The 20,330-nt window shown below is 42.6% G+C and overlaps 1 protein-coding gene and 1 long non-coding RNA gene across 10 annotated transcripts in view; one reads left to right on the forward strand and one right to left on the reverse strand.

Moving 5' to 3' along the window:
* Positions 1–20,330, forward strand: part of PRR5 (proline rich 5) — an 84,813-nt gene that overhangs the window by 20,238 nt on the left and 44,245 nt on the right. For 4 of the 8 annotated variants that reach the window (XM_085232778.1, XM_085232781.1, XM_085232773.1 and 1 more), the window contains 2 exons: positions 1,935–2,071; positions 15,566–15,825. In XM_085232778.1, the coding sequence (XP_085088904.1) occupies positions 15,695–15,825 (131 nt within the window). In that variant the 5' untranslated portion in view covers positions 1,935–2,071; positions 15,566–15,694. Of the gene's footprint in view, positions 1–1,934; positions 2,072–15,305; positions 15,501–15,565; positions 15,826–20,330 lie in introns of those variants that run through there. The other 4 variants (XM_085232800.1, XM_085232794.1, XM_085232788.1 and 1 more) reach the window with 3 other exon arrangements.
* On the reverse strand, positions 5,362–15,099 carry LOC146545394 (uncharacterized). Of its 2 annotated transcripts, none has more exons than XR_014885458.1 (3): positions 14,942–15,099; positions 14,617–14,752; positions 5,362–9,242 (listed from the first exon to the last, which is right to left on the reverse strand). It is a non-coding gene; the product is annotated as an uncharacterized LOC146545394 (long non-coding RNA). The 2 variants fall into 2 exon arrangements; XR_014885459.1 differs by having other exon boundaries at positions 5,363–9,242; positions 14,617–14,734.

The following is a 20,330-nucleotide window of genomic DNA, read 5'->3' on the forward strand; positions in this document are numbered from 1 at the left end:
TCAGCAGGAATTCTCTTATACTTTAAATTAGAAAGGAGATAAAGAAGCTTTTTTTTTTCAATTTTAAGCAGGGTGGAAATAAAGCCAAAATTCATGGCAACACCTATTATTTTAGAGAGGTGTTGTGATGATATCCACTTTCAGCAGAGCTGAGCTGTTCATGGCTTTGAAGGACCTCTGTGTCCTGACTGCTCTGGCAGTTTTGGCACGTGCTCCTAATACAAAGCTAGCCAAACCAAGAAAATTCTGTCCTAATACAGGTTGCTTTTCTTAACACAATTTTTCATGTATTTGGACAACGCTTGTCTTTGTCTGCAGGAGTTGGCGTAGGATGTTCATAAGCAGTGTATGGTGTTCTTATCTTTTTTAAGCATTTATGTGAAATATCTCACATGAAGTATGTTCATTTGTTATCTTTCAAATGTATGGGTGTTGCTCAAAAGCCTGGTTTCTCTACCTTGCCCTCCATGTACGCAGAATGCCACTTCCTGGCTCTGTAGCCTACAAGCTTAGATAATTTCTCCCATTCTGCAAACTGAGTGCTGCTTGAGTGTGCACTCCTTAACATATTGCAGTGTAAAACTCCTGGCTTCGTACACAGTTATTTAAACTAATGCCTCTGGCTTGGACTAAAACAAGTGGTAAAAGAGAAAGTGGAAGCACACCCTAGAACAGACAGAAGGCAAGAATATAAGGTGATTAAGGATTAAGAATGGGTGGATAGTGATAGGACAAGGGGGGATACTTTTAAACTGAGACAGAGGAGGTTTTGGTTAGATATTAGGAGGAAGTTTTTCACACAGAGGGTGGTGACACACTGGAACAGGTTGCCCAAGGACGTTGTGGATGCCCCATCTGGTGATTGGTGACCCTGTATATAGCAGGGGGGTTGAAACTGGATGATCATTTTGGTCCTTTTCAACCCAGGCCATTCTACGATTCTGTGATTATTTAGTTCTCTCAAAAGCACAGAAGATTAATATTAGTAAGAAGTACAACTTCTTAAAACGTAGAAGTTACTTACAAAGTGTGTATGCGATGCTAGAAAACTAAGGCTGGATTGTTTTGTACCCAGGTTTAAGGAGTTGAGAATGAAGTCTGTATATTGTTGCTAGTTAGATTTAGCAGTGTGGTGGAGCTGCTACAAATGACTATGCCACGTGCAACATGCTGAAGAACCAAACTCAGAACGTGTATGCATGGGTGTGCTGTGTCTGTATATATGTAGATTTCTAATTATTTTTATTATTATTATTATTTTAGTATTTTTGGTATATATTGGCCAGTGATTTAAAAAAAAAAAGTATTTAAATTATGAAGGTGATTGTATTGGGATAGAAGTCACATAAGAATAAATTCTGTGCTGCAGGAAGATATCCACTCTAGAGTTGTTTATTGTGTTTGTAAGCATCTCAGAGAGGCAGTTCAAGACCAGCTGTGGACAGGCAGACAGACATTACAACCATTATTTGAAGCCCTAAAGCAAGAATATCCATTATTATTAATTGAGGCATTTAATACTTTTCCAGGTCTTACAGGACAGCTTGTCTCCAAAGGTGGTGATCATTGCCGACTTTGAAGCTTATTTCAAACTTTTCTTTTGTTTTTGGACACAGAACTGCTTGCAGTGTGTATGCTAATGGAAACTGGCTTGTCCACTTCGGTGATAAACACAGCACTTAGCACTGGTGTCAATGAGTTGGTTCCCTCTTAAGGAAAATGAAAGAGGGGAGGGAAAATTAAAGAAATATTTACTGATATCACTGATTATATGTGTAGCAGCACTGAGTATTGCGGTTGTTTCACTTCTGTGTGTACTGCAGTTGTTTCACTTCTGTTTGTGATGTGTGTGAGGTTATTAGTGCACAATGGAGAAACAATTCCTAGAATAACAGTATGTGCAATGCTACTCTTTGTTCATTTCTTTATTGCAGAGCTGCCTTTTTTACAAGGGGATGAATTTTTTAACCAAATTGTATCACCTGTCAAGAGTTGTCATGTGATTCTTGGGTACCTGCTACAGAGTCTTCGCTATCAGTTATTCAGTCCTGTTTTCTTCTCCCTTCAGCAGGTAAGCAAAAGTTCCTGCAGCACTGTCTGCAGTGGGAAAATGTTTCCAGTTTCGGGTACCTAAAGAGTTCCTTTCATTGGACAGAATAGAGTTAGCATCTCCCTTCCAATATGTCATGCAAATCCTTCTGTGTTTCATTGTTATTCAGATCAGTTTGTATGACAATGCAATTCTCTGTAATTTTTAACATCAGCTTGTGTCAGTCTCTCCATCGAGCTTTAGTGCAGCTTAAAAAATGGTTTGCGTGAACTTTCTGTTGTGAATCTGCTTACAGCTGAATAAGGGCTATGAGCAAGAAGTACAGAAAATTGCTTGAATTTCTGCTCTCTGAAAGGAGCCTCTAAATAACTCCTTGGGAAAAAAGCCTTGAAGTACAGAGTCAGCACGGGTGGTGCAAAAGCTCTGGTGTTACCTGCTGTGGTAACCTTGAGTTGAATGAGTCAGATCCTGCTCACCAAGAGCACAGTCAGACAACCATTGCAGATTACACCACCCCAGCTGCCTGTGCACTGAAGCATATGAGGAATTCTCAAATGACCTATATATGATTGATATATATATATGTATGTGTGGGTGGGGTGAGAAGCAGCACCAAACAGCTGAGTAGTAGTAGTATCTTTAAACAGCTGCAGTTGTTTCTGCAGAGGTACGTGGGCACGGCCATCTCAGATTCCTTAATGATCAATCCTAGAATTGGGTTTGCATTTGAGGATGAAAGTTTTTAGTTAGGAAGGGAGACATTTTACAGATTTATTGAAATAACTTTCAGTAAACATCAGTCATTAATGAGAGCGTGTATGGGGGTGTGTGTGTGTGTGTGTGTTTATGTGAAAGGAAAGTAAATGTTCTTAATCTGTCCTTGAGGTTGTTCTGTTTTTCTTTAATATTATCATCACATATGGTAGCTTTTATTTTTTCAAAGCAACTTTTAAATTTTCTTGGAAAGCAATCACCAGTTTCTTCCTGCAAAAAAAGTTTTCTTTCTGATCATATTTAGAGACTTATTTCCTCTTAGATAATTATTTAGTTTATCACTGAGCTGCAGGAGTTAAACTACCATTACTTCAGGTTTTTTTGTTGTTTTTTTTTTCCCCTTTTCTTTGATTTTTAAGCAAAGAAGTCTTTTCTAAAGGGTTTGCTCTTTAAAACTTCAGTTCTGATTTATTGAGCAGTAATGCATACTTTCTTCTGAATCTGTGTCAAGCCCTAAAGGGTACGAATGCCTACTCCGTGTAATGGAGTACCATTACAGTGGCAGCTGAATTTTGCTACAGTGATTACTTTGTCTTATTCTAGGCTACCAGGGTAACATGGTTATGATTCCTCCTGCAGCTGTGCTGGGAATTTGTGCCGTAGTCCTTGTAGCCCCAGCAGAATTTAGCTTTAGTATTTTTACCTATTTCTAGAGAAGAAAATTAGGGGCACAAATAGCAGAGAGGGCAGCTTGGAGCTGTGATGGATCCCAGGCCATGAAGAGTATGGATGTGGGTATTACTCTGAATTTCTATGGAAAAGGGAAGTATCAGGGTATCACTTGGTCATAACGTATGCCCATGTTATTTCAGATGTGCTCAGGAAATCTCTGCTTCGGCACTTTGCATCCTTCTCAAAAACAAGTACCCACTTCTGCTGTGTACTGAGCTAGTAATCTACCAACTAATCTGTTATTAAACATGTTTTCCCATAAGCATCTCCAAATATTGCTCCTAGGAGGTTTCAGTCATTGCCAGCAGAACTAAACACTGACCTCATGCTTCACTGATATATTAAAAAAAAAAATTGCAGCAAACACTCCATCTTTGGTATGTTGTTATCTTTTTCTTGCAAATGTAAATATCTGCATCTCAGAACAAACAATTGGACATGCACATGGCTTCTGTTTCTAGTAGAGCATTTGCATTTTTTTTCTGCTGTAAACTGTTTATAAAGCATTGTGTAATCTGTAACCTTACTGTGATGGACAGGTTGATATGAGTTCCCACCATGCAAGGCAATAGTAGACATAGTGCCTCGAGCAACTCACCAGCACCCTGAGAGAATGTTTGCTAACTGAAATACCAGTGCTTCATGAAAAAACATGCCTGCCTACTGCAAACCTAATATTTTATAACCACTTACTTTTTTTTCACTGCAAAAGCCATAACTTCTCACTTGCTGACAATGTACTAGACTTTAAGTGATGCATATGGCTTTAAGTGTAGCATTGTATTCCAATTTGATATTTCAACAGCATGCGTATTTTCACAGCTGTATTTACTATTTACTCTTACTTGTGGTATAATTTAAATGTCTTAGGATTCTGGTTATGTTTTTTTCAGTGACAGTAGGAAGCACATACGTAACGTTTCAGAACCCCATTAGTTTACATCTGCAGGCCATGGCCGTTGTAAATGTTTGTGCATTCGTTTAACTTTCTGGATGTGTGCAGTCCCGTAGGAGTCAGTGGAAGTACCCCACAAAAGTCTTGACATGACAGGCCTAATCAGAAACAGCAAGATCATGTGCTTACAAGGAGAGAGAAGCCAGTCCTTTCATAATTAGTATAATGAGAAATTCCTAGTAAAGTTGTAGCTTTGTTTGCACCCTTTATTTTCCCTCCTCTTTCAATAGAAAGAGGAGACCTGGCATTATTTTTATTTATTATTTAATTCTTGTCCACCCCCTAAGCAGGTGTTGTGCTCAGCTTAAATGTTCCCTAAAAATCTTAGCTGATTCCCTCTCCAGAAGATTCTCTTTACTGGTAATCACAACTGGCTGGCTGTCCTCTCTTTTCAATCTGTCCCATGAAGACAGATTTACTTGACCCTTTTCTCTGTGCCTTGTGATGCCTTTGATCAATCTCAACAGCAGACTCTCCTGGAAATACTCCTAATTTAATACTTCCCTTTTTGAAACACCAGCTGAGCCTGTAAACAAAAGATAGTTCCCTAAGGTCTCTTCATCCAGGGTTGGAGCATGTACTCGAGGAAGTGAAACATTCAATAAATGGGTGCCAAATTATTTACACTTGTTTCCTAATCAATGAGGCAGTAAGAGACTGGGAGTGAAATTCATCTCCTCTAATTTGATATATTTACAGCTTGGAATACCATATCTGTACCTGAATGATTCACGTTACATTCTCTTTGCAGTCAGTGGAGAGAACAGGCACTTCCAGAGCATGTCCTACCTCAGTAGTTTGATTCAGCTTTATAGGATGTGTTGGCATGCAGCATAGATAAGTCCAGTTTTCTTCAGCCATCTGTAAAAAATGCAGTCTACATTTCTCTCCTGTGAATGTTACCCATATTACCTCATTTACTACTAGCTTATGTTGAATGAGCTTAATAATTGCAAAGGCCAAGCTGTGGAATTCACCTTTATAAGAGAGCTTCTTATTTGCACCTGCATTTGTGACCTCCAGGTTACTATGCTGCTGTCACTGTAGCCCTGAGTGTCCCATCTCTTTTCCAGAGCTTCTGTGGAAAGCTTACAAGGAAGAAATGATCTCAAATGTTATTCCCAGTTTTCTTTCTTTTCTTTATTTACCATCTCGGTAAAAAACAGATAGTAGCAAAATGCAGATAAATGCACAAATATTCAATCTATTGATTTACCTATCTAACTATCTGAAATAACAGCATCACCTATGTAACAGTTGAAATCTTACATTTATTACCTCTAGTTCTGCTTTAAGTAAAGAGAGAAGAAAATAGTAACTTTTTTTTCCTGAAATCCACACAAATGCAACTCAGACTACTTCAGTAGAGGGCATATCACCTCACTGAGGTTTGAATAATATTCCAAAAGCTAAATCAGGAGGATTGTCAAAATCAGTCACAAAAATAATGATTTGAGCCTGTAAATTACTATTTTTTAAATTTTATTTCTTTAGAACTTTGTTGCTTTTGAGCTGAATTGGGACTTCAACTATTTCAGCATTTGACTTTGATGACGAGATAGCAGTTCTTAATAAAATAGTAGAAATATGTAGATAAATGCAAGTGGTTACTTGTCATGTTTTCATTAAACATCTTAACTAGGATTTAACACAGCAACTGGTCACAAAATTTTAGGTCCTCTCACAGAGAAAGACATGTACACAGCATTAAGGATTCATCCTTAAGATATTTAGAACCATGTACTTTTTTTATCATTACTACTGAATTCTTAAAGTAGTGTTGGAAGGCATTTTGCCTTTTCAAAAATTCTTTAAAACATTCGAACCAAGATGATTTTCTGTTGAAAGCATGGGTAGGAAGCAGCATATTACAGTAAATGAACACAGAAAAAATTCTGTTGTATTCCGGCAGAATAAGTTTATATATGTTTACATTTCAAATGACATGATAAGTTCTTGTACTAAACAAAGCAAGAAAACTCAAGTGGAGTCAATGAACCAAAAACCTGGCTTTGAAAAGCTATTCATTTCAGTCAGAGTTAAAAGTTTGATTCTGGATGCTCTCATTCCTCCAATTATTCAACTAAAAAAAAAAGAGCCAATCTCTAAATGACTAATAAAGATAACATATAACACACACACTTATATGCATCGTGCATCTCCTTCTTAACCTGTGTGTTAGTTCTTACCATCCATATTAGCTGAAGGCTAGTATTTTGTGTATGAAGTGATCCAACCCTCCCTTCTCTGTCCTCTGTCCTTCCAGTCTCCAAAAGTAGCTGGCTCCTAATGCTGCATAGACAAATAAATACTGCAGAAAGAAACACAACCTTTTTTTTTTTTTTAATAAACAAAAAAAATTACAAGTTTTATTTTCTTACCTTGAGTTCATCAACCAAATTAAACAGATTGCTTAAAAATTAATGCAAAGTAGTGGCATCCTTACACATTTTCTAATTACACTCAGCTGTGATTACAGTTCCACCTGCCCAGTGGGAACAAAATATATTTTTTTGCTTAATTTTTTTTTCTTGGTTTCATTGGTAATTCTCTCCCTAGAGGGGAGTGCCCCTTTTAAGACGGGGAGAACTCAGTGGTTTCATGACCTTTTATTTCTACAGAAGAAATGGGTGAATTCACTTGGAATAAATACAAACCAAGCCAAAACATTGTGCAGGACAAAATTAAATCCAAATCTGACCTTTCTGAGATTCAGAATGAAAAGAAAAGACGGAGGGGAAAGGTCGCCTCCATTTATCTTCTGTCTGGTGTCCTACAGTTTGCAACTACCAAAATACCACAGCAGGGACTAAACATTTGTGGATGTGTGTTGTGGCAGAAAGCAGATGAAGAGCAAAAATTGAAGGCTTACTGACAGCGAGCTTGCTCCTGCAGCCTTTGTGCAGGCAGAGCTGCCAGGGCTTTCTCTGGATGATTTGACGAAGAGGACTGAAGAGCCTATGTGGCCACTGCTGAGGCTTCCTGGCAGGTCAAAGACTCTTGCCCTGATGTTGAGTGGGCTGGATCAAGAAAAGCAGTTCTTAAAAAAGCATCACAGTATACTGCCCTCCAAGTTCAGTGCTGAGATGCGGGGAATAGAGCAAAAGCAAGATGTAGTGAAGGGGGTGTTTACTGGAGCGGGGCCTGCAATTTCTGTGCCCACCAAAAATGGAGTGACATATGGAAGCAGCGAGCACAGCTGCCATCCCAGCTGCTTTGCTTTTGCCTTGCTACCCCTTTCCAGGAGCCCAGCAAAGCATTAGTTGCCTCTGATCAACTGTAAATGTGATCAAGGGGTAGTCACCCCTTCAGTCAGGAGGCCACATGCTGCTTCCCAGTGGGCTGCACAAGCAGCCTTGCTGTGACGGTCATGGTGGGCCAGGGCCTCTGGCTGCCATTTTGTAGTACTGCCTATCCTGCACAGCATGCTGCTGCCTGGCGAAGTGCACTGGACTGTAGTTTTATGCACCTGCATCTTGGCCCACTGGGTTGCGATGCTTGGGGATGCACTGCTGAGGAGATATCTCAGCCTGACAGCATTGTCCCTTCAGGTCTTCAAGTGTTGTCATGCTGAAGCCTGGCAGGCAGCTTTGTGGGCTTGGGCTAACATAATAGAGCTTGTGATTTCATAGGAGTAAAAGGGGGCTGAGGCTGCAGTTTTTCAGTGAGGCAAAGCTCTGTGCATCCTCCTCTAGTCTTCCCCTCTGCAATTGATGTTTCTCACCTTGAAATTGTCAGCTTGGTGGCATTTGGTGCCTGACTATTTCCAAAGACCAAAATATCTTAAAAGAAACTGAGATGCAGGTTTGAATGTGGAGCTGACCACAACTCCATTCATGAGAAGTCTTCAATTTATCCTTCTTTCCATTGATGTTCCCAAAATGAAGCATTTTTCACAGGAAAAGACTGAAGCAACTGCTGGCTGCAAGCCCAGGATCATTTGGCCTAGGATTTTCTGCATGAAGGAGCCATGCATCCTAGGAGTGCGGCCCAAGGCTTTCAGAACTGGGATCGCAGCTATCTGGCAAAGTGTCTGTGAGCAGTGCTTGAAATAAGTACTTCCAGCTTTCTGCTTAGGAGTTGGGAGCTCAGTCTGTGTGGGCTTCCAAGCTGTTGGCCCTATAGCAGCAAGCCTGATGGCTCAGGCATTTATGTGATGAAGGCCTTTTGTATCCTTGCTGTTTCCATGGCCAAGTATCTCAGTCTGCAGGGACTATTTCAGCGTGTGTATATGAAAAGAAGGCACAGGATCACTATTTTTGAGTTCCTCGTGAAAGCTTTACCACACTAAAGAGTACAGAGTCCAATACACAGCCAAATGTTACAATTTTCTGTTATCTTTAAAAACGGGCAGATTTTCTTTTAAAAATATATTCTTGTGATCCCAAGGGAGAAAGATCAGTTTTCTGTAAAAATCCTTTTTACTGAAGACTAGGCTTTTGTGACTTCTACAGGGTTGTGAGTTTTGTTCCAGAGAGCTATAATACTATTAAAGTAACAGCCACACAGTACCACTGGAGTCAGAGATCCTCTGAATTTGCAGAGTTGTCTCTTGCGTTGCTCAGTGCTGGAGCGACCTTCCTGACTTATGCACAGGAGGTGGCAGTAATCTCAAGGCATGCTCCTTGTTTCCAGCCATGCTTACATTCTCATACACTAATAGTGAAGCAAGGATATCACTTCTAACTAACTGCTGGCCAGCAGTGCAGTTTATTAGGAACTCAGCTGGTTACCGGAGTGGGTTCTTTGTCTTGGTGACCTTCCAAGGCAATCAGAGCCCTCTTGGAAGACCTTGAATAAAAAAAATATTTGGGTATAAGAAAAATAACCCCGCGCAGCACACAGGTCCGATCTCCCAGGGTTCACAGATTTGGAAGGTATTGTACCATATATAACTGTAGATGACAGCACTGAGATACTGTAGCTGCTGGATCAAGGTCATGGTGTTCTGGTATCCAATTAAAATTATGCAAGATAAGCAATTTAGGAAAGAATTCATATAGAGTTCAGGAAGAAAAAAATGTCATGTGCATTATGAGCTCAGTTACTTTGTAAGATTAATTTTTTACTATCTCATGATCTTGTAATAAAAGCACAAAGTATTTTAAACACTTGATTTGCTCATTGATCAGAACTCTAAAGACCTCAGTTTCTAAATCACAACTACAAGCCTGACTGCATTTAACGGTCAAGTTGTGTGTTTGCCTTGGAGTTCATATAAATTGTGTGATGTATGCTGTTTGCAGTGGTTTATGAATTTGGTGAGTAGGCAACAGTGAAACCTGGCATGGGCACGTCTGCTGTTTGGAAGCCCACCTCATGCCTGGAGGTGATGTAAATGGAATGCCATACTGGCACAGGTCCTGTAACCGAGAGCATATGACCACTGTGCTCTTTTGGATTGCAACATTACCTTTAGTTCCCCAAACCTACATGGAGACAATGAGGAGTAATATGAGCTGAACTGCCTGCTTATGGGACGCTTGATATTTTAGAAGAGGGTGTAGTGGGCCTATTCCTATTCCAATTGTCTCCTAATTCAAATCTCCTGAAGGACTAGGATAAAAGATGTAGCTATCTTCTGTATTTTAAGAACTGATTATGTTGTTGTGCTTAGTAAACTGAAAAATTCTACTGTTAAAGGGGAAGAGATTTCGTGGATGCTTTAAGTAAAGGTGTTTATCTAAGTATTGCTAGATTCATGAGCTAGCTGAAGACTCATTTGCAAGGACTCTGTTAGTAGCACCATTTCAGTCTCCCTTTTTTTTTCCTGTCTGTATTAAAACTTTTCCTGAAGAGTTAGCTAACCAAGAAAGCAGGAACCATGACAAATGATGATGGAGAAACAGGAAGGGAAAAAAGTAGGCACAGTCAATGAGCAAGTTAAGAAATGTCCAGTAGATGTGGGAGGACATGGATGTTTGCTGTAGTTCAGATGATCCTTTGATTCTAGCTGCTCAAACTGTGAAGGGAATGCTTAGGAAGCTGGCCTGATCTGCTGTGGTTTGTAGTGATTATGGTTGTCCTTAGCTGCAGTAAGCTGATGTATCTCCAAGGCAGGCGGTGACTGTGGGTAGGGTCTGAAGTTCTGTAGGATGAACTGTGCTTGGAGGTGTTGCTGCAGAAGTGGCAAAGGGGACAGGTCACTCCTTTCTAGCAGAATCCAGAAAGGTTCTTCCTTCTCCTGCTTGCTTAGGAAAGAGATACTGTTGTCCAGCATTTCTTCTTTCTATCGGTGTAAAATACAAAGAAACCTTGGTGTGTGCATGCCCCGTGTACAGCTGATGTAGCAGAAATGCCAGCACTCTCTGATAGGCGGCATGGGTGGTCGCAGCAGTTCAGGAGGGCACAGGAAGTGTTTCAGAGGCTTAGGGGGCCCAGTAAGGCCAAGTGTGCCCTATAAATTGGTGCTTGGCTGTGATGAGGATAGAGATAAAAGAAACAGCCAGCAAAGCTGAGGATGTCCTATGACCAGTCTCAAAAATGCCAGGGAGAAACTTCCCTTGAGAGTTCCTTTATCTCCAGAGGCTGCAAAATGAGTGGGATGGAGGGAGTGGGATGTAAATAGACCCTATGTGGTTTTATACTATCTTTATTCTCTTTATTCTTTGTTTTCTGATGATAAAGGAGCTTTATGTGGCTAGTGTAGCAAAGGAACTGATGAGTCATAAGGTTCGTTTTCCCTTCCACTCTTCATGCTTTTCCTGACAGCCTCATCTCCCTCTGCCCTTCCGTGCTGTGCCTTTAAGAAGAGTGTTTTTTCCAAAGACTAATTCCTGAGCTTTGGCATGTGCTTAGGCATGCCCCAAGTTTTGTGGTGTGCTTTATGAAAAGCTGCAATGGGGAGCTTTTTAACTCCTTGCTGCCATAGGTGTGCTTTTCCTCTTTGTTTGCAGAGCATGCACTGTTCAGCATTTCTGTAAAGATTTCTGTTCTCTTCCCCAAAAGAGAAGGGGAGATATATATATATATATTTTTCTTTTTCTCCAGTTAAAATTTGTATTTATTCAGTTGCTTTTTACATGCCAAGGCTGTGCTGAATAAAGCTGACATGGCAGATTCTCTTCCTCGTTATGTCCCCACGCTTGCACCATTGCTTCTGCAGTGCTAACCTGTCAGCAGAACAGCTGACCTACAGTGGTCACAGCATTGGCAGCTTTATTAAGGATTTCATATATTGTGAATTTCCTAGTGTCCCTACTCATGAACATTATTTTTTGTTTTCTTTCCCATCTCATCCCAGTCCATAGGAAACTTGTAAGAAGCCAGCAAGATTGTACTGTAGAGACTGGTATAATGTTAAGTAAATACAATGTAGTTTTTTTTTTTCTTTTTTTTTAGGCAAATCTCATTTTTTGAAACTCTTTTGGGGAGGTCTGCCTGGAATTTTGCTGACAGTTTCAAGGGGCAGCAGTGCTATTTTCAGCCCCAGCACCCAAAGAATTAGTGTAGGCGTTACAGACACATCAGCAGTAACTGCAGAGTTATGCTGGGTCATTATACATAGACAATGTATATTGGTGTCCCTGTGTGTTGTTTGAGGCCTGCAAGCAGTTCCAGTCAAGCAGTGTTGTTGCCCTGCAGGATGCCTGACTTCATCTCAGGCTCTGTGGAGACTGAGGGATGTACCACAGTCACCCATGGGATGTGGGACCCCATATGAAAGAAAGCAGTTCTGAGTAGAGACAGGCCTGGTTTGATGGGGAGATGCTGGGGGGAAGGGTGGGAGCAGGTGCTGGCGCTGGATCTTCCTGCTACACTTAGGTAGCTGTGGGGCTTTGTTGAAATCACTTAACCTTTGAGCCGCAAGCTTCTTGCAAGTAAAATGGCATTAGCACAGTGTACCGTGTACAGAGATTAACCAAATTAATGGAATAGTGCTTTAGAGCCTCGGCTCTACAAGTGTGCTGAGCCAAGTTATTCTGTTTAAGAAGCTTGTTACTGGGCCCATAGAGGGCCTCTGGCTGCCAGCCTCTCCCTCCCAGCCACCCTGGTCAGGGCTTTCAGCCCTCTTGGGGGCCAATAGTGAGTGCTCTCTGCCATTCATCCCCTCAGTCACTGGGCTGTGATTACTTCACAAGTGACTCCAGAGGAGTGGTTGCCTACAGGCTCCATTGAAGAGTTCCATCCTGCATCAGACTCTGGCCACCCTGGCCCTGCAGCATCCCCTGGGAAATGCGCTGGAACAAGCACTTCAAGCCCCATGCTCCCTTGGCATCTCTGCTGCCTGCTCTCTGGGTGGCCCTGCAGTTCACTTCACCTTTTTCCTCTTCACTGGGAATACCAAAGTGCAAAGAGCTTAGTACCCCAGAGTTCTTCAGGCTGAATTAATGAATGCCATGAAATCCAAGGTGTGCCAGGACGTACAGCAAAATGTAAATGTGAAGTAGTGCTCTGTAATTATGGGCGAGGTAACCCTTGTTGAGGGTGATTAATTTTATCATAAGTCAACATTTGATCAGGAGGAGTCATAGGAAGGAGCAGGAAGCATAGACCAAGCTTGCCCTCTGCTCCCTCTGTCAGAAATGTTTCAGGAGACTGGAATGCTGCTTTTCCCTTGTGCTGTGTGCTTGCTAGATGCTGAGTCCAGTGCTGCCTAAGGATGGGGTGGCATGAAAATAGTCCGACTGCTGTGTATGTTTCAACATACAGAGGGAAAAAGACTTTTTTCTTATAGGACAAGGGGGAATGGTTTTAAACTAAGACAAAGGAGCTTTAGGTTAGATATTAGGAGGAAGTTTTTCACACAGAGGGTGGTGACACACTGGAACAGGTTGCCCAAGGAGGTTGTGGATGCCCCCTCCCTAGAGGCATTCAAGGCCAGACTGGATGTGGCTCTGGGCAGCCTGGTCTGGTGGTTGGTAACCCTGCACATAGCAGGGGGTTTGAAACTAGATGGTCTTTGAGGTCCTTTTTAGCCCAGGCCATTCTATAATTCTATGATGATTCTATGATTTTTCTTCTCTAGGGACTTCGTGCTTTATGAGGAAGCCAAGCACTGCTCTTTGCAGCGCTGGCTGGCACATCCAGCACAACAGCTCTTTGGATTTAGTCAATTTAGGAAGTGGAGGATTTCGAGAGGAAAAAAAGGCAGATGAAATATTATTATGTAGCTGCTGGCGTGCTGGCATCATTAGGGTGCAGCACACAAAATCTTCAGTATTGCCAAGGAAACAAAGAGTTAAAAAAATGCAGAGGTTTAATTCAGGATAATAACATTTGCAAGGCCTGTCGAATTGACAGCACGTGAGCAGCACAAAAGCAACCAAGCTAGGTGGAAAATGAAATTAGATGGAATCCTATTGCCAGAGGTTTGTCTAACTAGTTGTGTCCCTTAAAGGGGTAGGTGCACTTTTATCAGAAGCTTCACCTTCAGGCTGAGTCATGCTCCGCTGCTCTCTCTGGCTGTATTGTCCACAGAAATTGGGTGCCCTTCATCCTCTCTGAACAAAGCACTGTTCTGCTGTGTCTACTTTTGGTGGCTGATTTGTCTCATTCCTCAGAATACAGCAGTGTATTGTTGTGTTTGTTTCCCTCAGTGGCTGTGTACACAGTAGATTGTTGTTTGTTTGTCTGAGGGATTCACACATCTGGAAGAGACCAGGAATAGCAGTGCCTTTGTCCATAAGTCAGATTTGGAGCTGTAGGTCCCTTCCAAAGCGCAGTGTTACATATTGTCTGCTGCAGTGCTCCTTTGTGTACTCAGATTTTTGGATTGGAAAGGGCAATGAGTATTAGCGTTGACCCAAACAGTGGATACTACAACTACTACTAAAACCAGTGCAAGGTAAAAATAATTTTTTTTTTTCCTGTGAAATTCAACTACTAATTCCCACAAAGATACTACCAAGTATAAATTTGGGAAGTAAATATTGATACGCAAGAAGCTTGGCTGAGTTTTGGTGAGTAGCAAAAGGAATTAGCTATTACGGAGATATTTCAATAACTGATGCAGAGAGGGCAGATCTCATGGTTAAGAAAACAAATCAGTTCTCCTGTAATATCATCCTTGAGATACTGTTTGAGCACAAAAAAATCTACTTGTAGCCTGGATCTAGACAGTAAGTTATCACAGATGAAAGTAAAAGAGGAGAAGACAAGTCCTTCTGTACTGCAGCCCCCTTCTCTGCTAGGCTGCTCTGCAGGGAGCCCTCGCAGCTCTCACCTTTGCAGTGACAGGAGTGGTCTTTGCACTGCAGCTCACTCTTGTTGCACTCTGCTTACTTTCTGAGGGAGCTGTCGCGATCCTGTTGGCTCCTTCCCCACTGGGGAGCGAGGCTGTCCTGGGCACAGAGCAGGACCTGGAGTGAGCAGCAACAAACTGAGGGTGGTGGGATCTTGTGGCAGCACAGCCTCAGCCCCAGTGCTTCGAGAGATTTCTCCTTTGAACATAAGACACCTGGGGCTTCTAAAGGAGCCTGCTATGCCCCAAGTCATGCAGTTGCTACATTATTCTATGAAGAGACAGAAAGACCAGGTATGAGACTCACCAAAAACTCCTAAAAAGGGCAAAACCACACTTCCAGTTTCCGTCCTGCAGCTGTTCTGTGTGTGACTGCTCTTGGTGCCACAGTACTGTGTGTATGTCTGGACGAGTGAGGCAGTGAGAACACATGAGTGCAGTGTTGTAACATGGCATTGCACAGGCAGTTATGAAACTTTCCAATAAACTCTCAGCACATCAGTATTGGTTGCTTGGGTGTTGGTTTTTTTTACTTTTTTTTTTTTCTTCTGTGTGTGTGTGTGTGTGTGTGTGTGTGTGTGTGTCTGTTGCCCTCCAGTTTCATTTCCATCACGATCGCAGAGAGGCGGGCTGAGCAAGTCTGGCAGGGCTGGGCCCCAGGGGAACGCAGGTCCTGGGGCAGGTGGAGCGCCCCAGGGCTCTGGGCCTTGGCTCTGGGGTGGGAGCAGCCCTGTGCTGGAGGCTGCAGGCTATAGGGGCCCCTTCAAAGTGCTTAAGCCGCAGCCGGGAGCTCGGCTTTTGTTTTTTAAAAGGACTGGAGAAATTATTAACCACAATTCATGACGTCAGAGTTGATCTGATTAAAGGTTTGTTTTCTTGCTGGCAGAGGTGTGCTCCGTAGAGACTGGTTCTCTCTTCTTTTTTTTTTAAGTTTCTTTTTTGAACAGCAAACGGAGGGAACTGCTCGCATTGCTGCTGCTGCTGCTGCTCCAGCTGCGCGTGTGTGTGTGTAAACAGGATGGTGTATCTGTAGCTGCCACGCGCAAACACACATTTGACCATGAGGACTCTTCGCAGGTTGAAGTTCATGAGTTCGCCCAGCCTCAGTGATCTGGGCAAGAGAGAGCAGGCAGCCTTGGATGAGCGGGGGACCCAGCAGCGACGGGCCTGCTCCAACGCTACCTGGAACAGGTAAGCTCTTCCACCATGTCCTGCCCCCCCCGGGCTGCCTCTGCCAAGGCACAGGCAGCCTGAGTTGCTGGCACCCTGAATGGGTGAGAGCGAGCTGGGCTCTGTCTTGATGCATTCCATGGATATGCGCTCCAGTGAAAGGCCAGAGTAGCTTGTATTCACTTTGCTGTTAGACTTTCTCTGCAGGCTGATAGCAAGCGGTGCTTCCTGCAGATGGCTCAGCTCCTCTGTTGTGACAGGCAAGGACTCGTTGCAAAAGATCTGGCTGCATTTAGGTCCTTGAGTCCATCTGGATATTCTCATTCAAAGTGGATTTGGTTTATTTTACTCAAAATTAATTTATATACAATTAAGAGAATTCTTATATATATACGTTCATATATATATAAACGATTGTATGTATACATTATATATAAAAATATATTTACAATTATTAAAATTCATACATATGTTATTTTTATTCACATGACTGTACTGCTGATGGTTGATGCAGATTTGCTGAAATACTCAATTTATTCACTTCAGTGCAAAAAGTTGTTTGTGTTTGTTTCTGTTTGCATGTGTGTTTATCCGCGTGCATTTTGGGCAAGGAAAAACAGTCCTTGGTTGTGTTCTTATACATTTGAATTTTATTACTGTTCGGTTAAAAAAAAAAAAAATTGCAAACATTTGATCATGAATGAGCCACTGAGCACAGAGATTCAATGAATAAAGAATGAAGTGAAAGATGAGTCTAAGCCTCTGAGTCCTGAGGACTGTGTCACTGCATGGAAAGTTTCACTCATGTTTTATAATTGTCTGGAGGTCACAGGAAGAAAAATATTGGAGAACTATAGACACATTTTTAAAGGTATTTCAGTTTTAAGCAATTATAATAAGATTTTAAAATATCACATCTCTCATCCCTCTCACCCACTGCTGTGTGTTCATACTCGGATTATGCATTGACTGCTGTCAGCAGCACAGTGAGCACTGAAACTGTACTGGTGATAGAAGAGGCTGGGTACCTGCTCAGAAAAACGTGCTGTTTGAATGTCGCAGAGATGCTTCCCGTGTCCTGATGATGGTGGTACTCGGGGAGGAGTCAGCAGGGAGGGGAGGTGCTGCTTGGTGTGAGCAGAGGTGTCTGTGAGCAGCTGTGCCACTACTCTGTGTGAACCCTGCCCAGCCTTGCTTTCTGCTGGGGCTGCCTTTCTCCATGCACTGGTGGCTGTGCCATGTGTCCCCACGGTTTGGTGGCATGAGACTTGAGACACCTGGTGCTGCCCTGCAAACCAAGCAGGCATCACCATGTCTGCACCAGCAGCTCCCTGGAGCTGCGACAAGTGGTGCAGATGGTGAGCGGGTTGTGCTGCAGGGATGAAGGGAAAAGCCTTTATTTCTGATGCAATAGCACACCCCAACAAAGAGTACATGAACAAATTGCCTGTGCTGCTGTGTTCTGTGCAGTACTGAGTGTGAGATCTTGCTGATCAAGGAAGTCAGGACACACCAGAAGAGTTTGCCCCTCTCACCAGTCCTGGCTGTGCTATATTTAAATGCATTGTCAGTTCTTGTTTCTTGGGAACAGCTTTGTCTGGGCGTGCCGTGCGGGTATCTGCTTTGGAGAGAGGTGTTGTACCCAGTGCATCAAAATGGGTTTAGGGAGAGGGAAAGCACAGTCTCATGGCAGGCCGTGCCGTGCACGGGGCTGGAGGTGTTGTGCTTTGACGTGGAGCAAGTCCAAGCTGCAGTCACAGTGGTGAGACTTTCTGTGGACTACTGCTTAGTCACAGTGGGCCATCTCTGCCACGGACCTGCAGCCCCTCTTCTGCCATCAGGCTTTGTGTCACTGCGGTATGGCTGCCCAGAGACATCCCCTCTGCTCCTCAGCCCAGAGACTGCTGCCTTCTGAGGCCTAATGACAGAGCTTGCAAGGGGAAACGCAGTGCCTGTTGTGGAAAAGGACAATTTCTTCCTCCCTAATACCTTTCCATCATCTCCAAACAGAAGTGCTGTAAAAATTCTTGGCACTGCTAGATCAAGAGAAATTGGTGATGAGCTGCAAATCAGGCTTTATATCACAGCTTCTTCCAAACTTGCGTTTCCACGAACCACAGAAGATCAGTGCATCAGCTCACAGGTTGCATGTTAACTAGCAACCCGCAGCAACATAGTGGAACAATGCAGTTTCATTACAGCTCACAGAATTTGCATTGGATTAAAATAGCTTAGATTTTTTCACTAGAATTGTCTTCAATTCCTTCCCCCACTCCCCGCCCTCTTCTGCTTCAGGCAAAAACTGAGGGCTGAGTGCTGACTAAACCAATCAGACCAAGAAACCCAGGGTTTGTAATCCTGAGCTTGCTGCTGGGGCAAATAAAATTCAGAAAGTTTTTCTTTCTCAGCAAGCCAGTACAGACTGCCCAGATAGGGCTGATGCTGCCCAGGCTCTGCTGTGGATAAATCTCCAGTGGAAGGTGTTTCTGTCCTCTTGCTGTGTGAAAATGGGGAAGCTAAGGGGAATGTGAAAGAATAGGTAGTGATGGAAAGGCGAAAAGCACAAAGATGAGATGCTTGTTATGGCAGTGATGCCAGCAGTAAAGCCAAGCAGACATGCAGAATCAGAGTTTTATGGTTTGGGGTAATTTTTATAGGGTTGTAATGTGTGCAATAACTTCTTGTAAAGTAATTTTTACAGTCACAGGAACCGTATTTCATCTCCTAATTAAACATGAATGGTTTTTTTTTCTTCAGATCACAGTGAGGCTTCTCTAGTGGAGAAAACATTCCAGACCTATTCCATATTCAATAGATATAGTATGTATGGTAATAGATGCATTCCGTATGTATCTACTACTTCCACTGGGAAAACTTCCTTCTCCCAGTATTTAGTATTTATTTAAAAATATTGTGAAATATTCATGCCTGTGTGAGGACTGGCTTCCTTTTCCTGTCTCTTCAGTGGGAGTCCTCTGGAGAGCACGTGCTTACATGGGTGAGAGCCAGAGGCAAGCTGCAGGGTGGGGAAGGGGGCAGGGGACTTCCCACTTGGCCACACCACCACCACACCAGTGCAGCATGCCAAGCCTTGACTACTGCTCTAGGAACTGGTGGTGGGAGCTGCATCCCAGAGCTCTCCAGACTCATCTGTACTTGTCTGAATGCAGATATGATCGCAAGAGTTTCCATAATCTTATGCTCCATAAAATATGAAATCTTGGTACACCTCAGGGAAGTCGCTTCACCTGTCTTTCTCAACTTTTTCATAAGTCAAAATAGTATTTAGAAGTTGCTAAAGTTGGGGAACTAATGTCTCCAAAACTCTTTGAAGACAGTTTCGCAGACCAGCTTACTTTCAGTTGTATGATCCAGTGCATAATTACAGCCTATCCCACTTTGCAGATTGCTTTACCTTGGCTAGAAATTTGAGAAACATCAGTTTCTCAAGAACTCAGAACTAGCAGCTGCAATGTTACTTTGACAAGGACAAAGCCTGTGGAGTTCCAACTGGACTGAAGCTGTTCCGAAAGTGGGATTGTCCAGGTTGAATTAAGCTAATTCAGAAAAATGAGTCTATCTTCTGGAGCAGGGTTGTCCTCAAGGAGTTTTATCAGGTTCATTATTGCAAATTAGCTATTTGAAATACTGTCCAAAGGAAAAGGAGCCCTCAGTCATTTATTCCCTTTCAAAAACATTGCCATTTAACTCTTCGGTGCTAGCAGAGAGTGATTATTTATGTGATATTGTTTATATTCATCAATTTCACCTAAAGAAATTTGCAAACCCTGAATAAAAAATACAGTGATATTTTCACACATGCTGCTTGCATATGACGGTAATGACTGCTTTAGAGAACAAAAATCACCTGCGTGCTTTGCACAAGGAAAATGTTGGGCCATACCACATGCTTTGCCAGGCATGGTCCCAAACTGGGGCTATGATCTGGTTGGACCAAACAGGCAGTCAGGTTTTGCAGTTGTTTTCTCAGCTCTGCAGGCAAACTGCTTCTGATCTGATAGAGTCAAAGAATCACAGAATTGTAAGGGCTGGAAATCATTTAGTCCACCCCCTCTGCTAAAACAGGTTCTGTACAGCAGGTTACATAGGAAAGTATCCAGGAGAGTTTTGAGTATCTCCAGAGAAAGAGACTCTGTGACCGCTCTGAGAAGTGTGCTCTGTCACTCTCAAAGAAATTTTTCCTCATGTTCAGATGGAACTTCCTGTGTTCCAGTTTGTGTCCATTGCCCTTTATTCTCTTGCTGGGCATCGCTAAATAGAGCCTGGCCTATCCATTTGACTCCCACACTTTAGATATTTATAAATATTGGTAAGATCTCAGTCTCGTCCAGACTGAACAGTCTCAGGGCTGTTCAGCCTGGAGATGCTCCAGACTTCTAGTGTTCTTTGTGACCCTCTGTGGGACTCTCTCTCAAAATTCCCTGTCTTTGTTGAACTGAGGAGCCCAAACCTGGACACAGCATTTCAGATGTAGCCTCACCAGGGTAGAGTAGATCACCTCCCTT

This window comes from Meleagris gallopavo, chromosome 1, assembly GCF_905368555.1.
Source record: "Meleagris gallopavo chromosome 1, MGAL_WU_HG_1.1, whole genome shotgun sequence".
NCBI lineage: Eukaryota > Metazoa > Chordata > Aves > Galliformes > Phasianidae > Meleagris > Meleagris gallopavo.